Source organism: Protobothrops mucrosquamatus, unplaced genomic scaffold (genome assembly GCF_001527695.2).
Source record: "Protobothrops mucrosquamatus isolate PMUCROS unplaced genomic scaffold, P.Mucros_1.0 scaffold868, whole genome shotgun sequence".
Taxonomy (NCBI): domain Eukaryota; kingdom Metazoa; phylum Chordata; class Lepidosauria; order Squamata; family Viperidae; genus Protobothrops; species Protobothrops mucrosquamatus.
Genome location: NW_015387123.1, coordinates 223,817 through 231,009, shown reverse-complemented (window position 1 = coordinate 231,009; position 7,193 = coordinate 223,817). Strand labels below are relative to the sequence as shown.

Here is a 7,193-nt window from a genome sequence, read left to right as displayed (position 1 = left end):
TTGTAGCATCAATTTCAACAGCAGAAATCAACAATCTCCCCCCCAAAAAATAAACTTTTAACACAGGAAAAGAGACTCAGACTTTACACAGAACTTTAGATTGTTTAAAGAAATTCCTATACTGCATTTCAAACATTTTAATAGACTTATACAACTATTTTTTTTTATTTTTGTCCCCATAATATAGCTAGGCAGAGAAGACAGATGGTCTATATTAATTTGAGCCAAAATGTCTTCAAATGCATTTTTATTCTGTATTTTTAAAATATATATATTTATATCTTTATTTCTGCTTGTAGAAAACTAGAGACATTTTCAACACTTTCCTATGGGTGAGAGAAGGGTGACGTTATCCATTCAGTCATGTCTGACTCTTGGCAATTCTTTGGGCCAGGTGTCTCCACATCTTCTGACCTTGCTCTACTTTTCTGTTCTATGCTCTGACTGGCTTTGATTGTGGAAGGAAAGATGCCAGTTATTTATCATTACCTTAATTTATATCTAAAGCCACACAATGCCCTGGATATATTAGAAACAGGCATTGTGAAGTAACAATAACATAAAATAAATTAACTTTCTACAAACCTTTCCCCAATGTTAACTTTTTATATATAGTGTATACTAACCCTGAAACTGCTTTTTCATTCTTTTTGGTAATACATTTGAAGGCAGTTTTTCTGTTGGGAATTGCAGTGCCAAATTTACAAACTGTCTTCTTATTGGAGCTTTACTATTGTATTGAACTTTCTAAATATTTCCAGAATGTATATGGGTCAATATAAAAGAGAAAAAAAGTGACATTACCAAGAGGTGTATATTACAGGCCACCCAACCAATCAGAAGAAATAGATGATCTCTTTGCCAACCAGTTAACAAATGTATGCAGGAAACACACCACAGTAGTAATGGGAGACTTCAACTATCCAGATATCAACTGGGAGACAAACTCTGCAGAGAGCAGGAGATCAAATAGATTCCTAACCAACCAAAGCTGACAACTTTGTCACCCAAAAGGTGGAGGAGGGAACCAGATATAAAGCTATACTGGACTTAATCCTTAAAAATAGAGAAGAAGTGATAAAGCGAATTGAAATTGCCATAACCTTGGGTGCAAGTGACCACGTCATACTGGAATTTAATATAATGCAAACACTAGCAATAGAAAATAATCCAACCAATGTCTTAAACTTCAAAAGAGCTGACTTTAACAAACTCAGAGAGAACCTAGGAAAGATCCCATGGATGAAAATCCTAAAGGGGAAAACAACTCAAGAAGCATGGGAAACCTTGAAAAATGCAATCACAAAAGCCCAGACTAGCACAATACATCTGAGAAAGAAAAACAAGAAATCCAAGAAGAAATCTCTCTAACAAACTGAAAGACAAAAAGGACAAATACAAAAAATGGAAAGAGGGGCATATAACCAAGGCTGATTATTAGCAGACAGCCAGAACATGCAAAGAAGATGTCAGGAAAGCAAAGGCTCAGAATGAACAAAGACTCGCAACAGAAATCAAGGACAATAAAAAAACATATGAACATATGAACAAGAAAAAAGTCAAGGCCCACTAAAAAGTGAAGATGGCAAGGAAATTACAGGCTACAGGGAGAAAGCAGAGCTGATTAATTCATACTTTGCATCAGTCTTCACACAAAAAGAAACTATAGCCCAACATACAAAAAAAAACCACTGCAAAAAGACATACCAGAAACAAAAATTAAAATAAGCAAGACAATGGTAAGATAACTCCTATCTGACCTTGATGAATATAAATCACCAGGACCTGACAGATTACATCCCAGAGTTCTGAAAGAACTGGCAGATGTTATTTCAGAACCATTGCACCATATATTTCATAAATCCTGGAGCACTGGGGAAGAACCTGAGGATTGGAAAAGAGCTGATGTGGCTCTCATCTTCAAGAAAGGAAAAAAAAACAAACGCAGGTAACTACAGACCAATCAGTTTAACATCAATACCTGGGAAGATCCTAGAAAAGTTAATAAAAAAAACAGATCTGCAAACAACTAGAAGCAAACAAAGTCATAACTAGTAGACAGCACTGATTTTTTAAAAATAGATCATGTCAAACCAATCTTATCTCATTCTTCGATAAAGTGACTAAACTAGTAGACCAGCAAAATGCAGTGGCGCAGCTATAGTTTTTTAGATTTCAGTAAGGCATTTGACAAAGTAGACTACAACGTACTCTTTGGCAAGCTAGAAAAAGGAGGAATAGACAACATCACCACTAGATGGATCTGTAGATGACTGACAAATCATACTCAATGAGTAGTCCTCAATGGCACTATATCCACATGGAAAGAAGTTAGCAGTGGGGTACCACAAGGTTCTGTCTTAGGCCCAGTACTCTTCAATATATTCATAAATGACTTAGATGAGGGAATTGAAGAGGAACTCATCAAACTTGCAGATGACACCAAACTGTCAGGAGTAGCCAACACCCCAGAAGACAAACTCAGGATCCAAAAAGATCTTGACAAACTCGAACAATGGGCCCTATCCAACAAAATGAGTTTTAATGTGGAGAAAAGCAAAGTCTTACACTTAGGCAGGAAAAATCAAACGTACAAGTACAGATTAGGTGAGACCTGGCTTAAAAACAGTAACTGTGAGAGGGACCTTGGAGTCCTAGTGGACAATAACTTGACTATGAGCCAGCAGTGTGAAACAACAACCAAAAAAGCTAATACAATCCTGGGCTGTATAAACAGAGGCATAGAATCAAGATCACGCAAAGTACTAGTACTGCTTTACAAAGTCCCAGTAACACCACGCCTGGAATACTGCAGCCAATTTTGGTCACCATATCAAAAAAAAGTTGCTGAGAGTTTGGAAAAAAATAAGAGAAGAGCAACTAAGATGATCAAAGGCCTGGAGGCTAAAACATGAAGAAGGGCTGTGGGACTTGGGTTTGGCTAGTCTAAAGAAAAGAAGAAATAGGGGACACATGATAGCAGTGTTCCAGTATCTGAGGGGCTGCCATAAGGCAGAGGGGGTCAGGTTGTTCACCAGAGCACCAGAGGAAAGGACGAGAAACAATGGTTGGAAATGGTCAAGGAGAGAAGCAACTTGGAATTAAGGAGAAACTTCCTGACAGTGAAGACAATCAACCAGTGCAACAGCTTATCCCTAGAAATCGTGAGCACTCCATCACTGGACATTTTTAAGAAGAGACTAGACAATCACCTGTCTGAGATGGTATGGGTTCTCCTGCTTGAGCAGGGGGCTGGACTAGAAGACCTCCAAGGTCCCTTCCAACTCTATTCTATTCTATTCTATTCTATTCTATTCTATTCTATTCTATTCTATTCTATTCTATTCTATTCTATTCTATTCTATTATGAGTGTTATTTAACTTTTAAAGGCTTATGAGCCTTCTCTTATTGGCTTAGACTTTTTGACTCTGTTGATTTATAAAATTCCTTATTGCTATTGTTCTTTAAGCTATTCTGTTGCTATTTTACAGCCATCTTTCTTCGTTATTTCTGTACATTACTTTATGTTTGTTTGTTTGTTTATATGCTCCCTCAAATAAGTGAAAAAGGAAAAGTAAAATATTAAAATAAATAAAAGGTATTCAGTGTAACATTTTAGTTGTTCATTGTTCTAACTCTTGCTTCCTGAGCAATTTATTATTTTAAAAAAATACTGTCAGCTAAGATGACTAATCAATTTTTTTAAGAACTATTAACAATTTATTGCAATCTGCATAGTCAAAATCCTGTTTACTTTGTTGGATATGTATTCATATATATATATCAATAAAACAAAACTAAAAGTGCATTTTTGGAATTCCATTGACTTCTTTGTTTTCCATCAGATATTAGCAATCTATCCCTGCCTCTTATGAATCCAGATGATACTGTAAATCTGACAGTTTTTGCCCCATGCATTCTTGAAATCTTGGTTCAAAAATCTTAAATGTTATTTCATTAGCATGTGATATAATTTTCAATATTCTGAACATTCTTTAGCAATGTGCATTTGGATTTGGAATATTGATATTGTAAATAAAGATTGTAAATCATTTTGCAGTTATTTTATCAACTCCTGCCCATTTATTTTTAGCAATATCTTCTAGGGCTCATTTAACTTCACTTTCTAGAATACCTGGCTCTAGTTTGGTGTTCAAACATTGTATGCATCATTTAATTTTAATATTGAACATTTTTGTACCATTCTGCATATTCATCTCTCTTTCTTACAACTTCTTCCTCCTTCCTTTACAAAAAATCTTTGTATTCTTTATCTTTTATTATGCTGATTTTCATATAAAAGTCTGTATCATCTATGTCCTGCCCATTGTATGCAATTCTTCTGTGGGGTATGCTGGGATCATCTAGCTTTACCACTATAATTAAACCCCACAAAAATATGGAAGATAATGTAATGAAAGGGACTTCCAGTGGCTTTTACAGTGGAATAGGTCTCTTAAAGTTGCTCAGGAATTAAAATACCAATTTTTGTTCCTTAACTCCCACAAAATTTTTCCAAAACATAGAGTGAAAATTTTGTTCCTACTCACATATGGTTCAGAGAATTCTGAAATCTTCAGAAGGTGTTCTGGGGGAATGCATGAAACCACAAATTCTTTCCTTGCCATAAACCATCATTTATAAATTGAAAGTGCTATTGTAATTTAAATTGATGTATGAATCCAATCAGTAAATAAGGTCTTTGCCTTGATAGCCTCTGCCAATAAGAGGTAGGGTTGAAGCTGTTTATTAAGTTCAACACACAATGCTTTATAAATTGTCTTTTCAGTCCAAAAATGATATGATAATGTTACACGTTTCTCACAAAATACATTTTTACCAATTCTCTGACAAACTCTTCCTCTCCTCTCCTCTCCTCTCCTCTCCCCTTTAAATGGTGTTTACCTACTATATATCTCCACACATATTTTTAACAGCACTATACAGGAATACCTTTTCATATGGTTGTGATCTATAAAGCCAGAGAATTTAGTTCAATTCTTAAAACAGAGCAGAAGAAAGGCCTTGGAACCTTTCAAAATTAACCTGACCATCCTTAATTCATTTGGACATTAGTGTTTTTTTATTACATTCCAGAAGAATAGATGAAGAAGATAGTCCTTAATAATTCAGCTACATCAGATTGAAAAATAAGAAACTTGGGATAAAGAAGGGAAAATCTATAAGAGAAAAACTTACCACTTAATGAATATTAGAAAGGATATGTGATCTGACATTAATGGAGTATGAGTGAGCTTAAAGAATTTCAAAGACTTTAATTCAGGTGATCTCAATGTTTGAATTCCATATGTTAATGTGATTTAATCTCTCATTGTCTGCTGCACTTTGCCATAGAGAACCAGCTTTTATTTCTTTTATCCAATCAGCTCTCTCAATTATTTATTTATTTAATTTATCAAATGTATAAATCTGCTCATCTCATGTATATAACTCTGGAAAGGCATCACTTGACTCACTCGTATAAATATGAGCATACAATCCTTAGGAATGCGTTTCCATTTACACTATGGGACAAGATGTGAAGTACTCAGATATTTTCCACTCTATTTTGTTTTCTCACAGATAGTGTAAGTGCACAATCTGAGAGCATAGAGCACAGGAGAATATCCTGGGAGCATAGAACTAATATGAATATGGCTACCTTGAGACACATAGGATTAGTTTGAAGGAAATATTTGCTTTGGCAGTGAAGAAAGTCAGAACTAGCTACTATGAACTGGTCCCAAAGGAAAGAGATGCTGGCACCAGAGGAATTGAATGTTAGAGTATGTGGTTTCGTCTGGTTTTGGACATCATATTTTTTACTTTGTTCTGGTTCTACGAGGAGATGACAGAAGATCCAAGGAACCCTCTGCCTCTTGAACAAACATTGGAGAGAAAATTTTGTGCTCAGATATTGCTTTTTTAAAATGATTTTTTTATTTGTATACAGAGCTGTTTATTTTGATGCCTTTTCTGTCAAGAAATTAACACAGTTGTCCTCTAGTTAGATCAGACTCTCATGCTGCATGTAAGGCACACCATTTATCTAGAGGACCCCTGTTGGGTATGTATTTAACTCCACAGCCATCAGGGATAAGGTGCTTCTCAGACACCATTTCTTCAAACTGATCAGCACTGAATTTGGCGAAGCCCCATTTCTTAGAAATATGGATCTTCTGACGCCCAGGAAATTTGAATTTGGCTCTGCACAATGCTTCAATTACATGCTCCTTGTTTGGCACCTTGGTGCGGATGGACATGATGACTTGGCCAATGTGCACATGGGCCACAGTGCCCTGAAGCTTGCCAAAAGCACCACACATTCCAGTCTGGAGCCTGTCAGCTCCAGCACAGGATAACATTTTGTTGATGCGGATGACATGGAAGGGGTGCAGGCACACACGGATGTGAAAACCATCCTTGCCACAACTCTTCACCATGTATTTGTTGGCGCAGATACGAGCAGCTTCTAGAGCTTCCGATGACAATTGCTCATATTCATCTGACACCATGTGCCCACAGACTGGCAACTCATCAACCTTCGCCTTTTTCCTGCCCAGATCAAATATCCTGATCTTGGGATCAGGAACACCCCTGCAGAAGCGGGACTTAGGATAAGGCTTATTCTTGCAGTATTGATAACAACGTGCTGGTCGGCGGCCCATGATTGAGGGTCTCGCCGAATGAAAAGAAAGTATCTCTATCTTATTATAATAGAAGATTCGAGATCTTAGTCCAGGTTGAGGCAATATGGTCTGTAGGATTACTTGCAGTACTTCACCACATTTACAATAATATCTCCTTTTCTTGTTTATCTTGTTTATCCTCAGTAAACAGGAAAAGGAAGAATAGGAAGTTGGGTTTTCGAATACCTATTTGCCTGCAAATTTCAAAACCGATTTTCATTCTCAAGTACTTAGGCTAATGAAGGATACATAATCCGGATTTGTCTTCTATGAAGCATTTCTTCCATATCCTTCCCTATTCTTTCCTATAAGACTCTCCCTTGAAAATGTAGTCCTCAAGGTTGAAGCAATATTGTTCTCCACTCTCAGAAGGTTTTTGTTTTAAAAAGCCTCTCATTTGCTTTTTTTTTTAAAGATGGCCAAATGATTCACAGCTGTAAAATTGTCAGGGATTGATCCCTTTTAACTATCTGAATTACCTGCAGGCTAGATCTCCATAGTAT

The 7,193-nt window shown here is 36.3% G+C and overlaps 1 protein-coding gene across 1 annotated transcript; it reads right to left on the bottom strand.

Annotated features, from left to right (window-relative positions):
• Window positions 1-5,948: 5,948 nt before the first annotated feature.
• On the bottom strand, window positions 5,949-6,682 carry LOC107290310 (60S ribosomal protein L10-like). Its single transcript, XM_015819180.1, has one exon. The coding sequence runs from the start codon at window positions 6,667-6,669 to the stop codon at window positions 6,022-6,024; it is 648 nt and encodes a 215-aa protein (XP_015674666.1). The 5' UTR covers window positions 6,670-6,682; the 3' UTR covers window positions 5,949-6,021.
• Between the last annotated feature and the right edge of the window lie 511 nt (window positions 6,683-7,193).

Bases quoted from the DNA above. Each gene is read 5' to 3' on its own strand.
- LOC107290310 (XM_015819180.1), bottom strand. From the start codon at position 6,669: ATGGGCCGCCGACCAGCACGTTGTTATCAATACTGCAAGAATAAGCCT.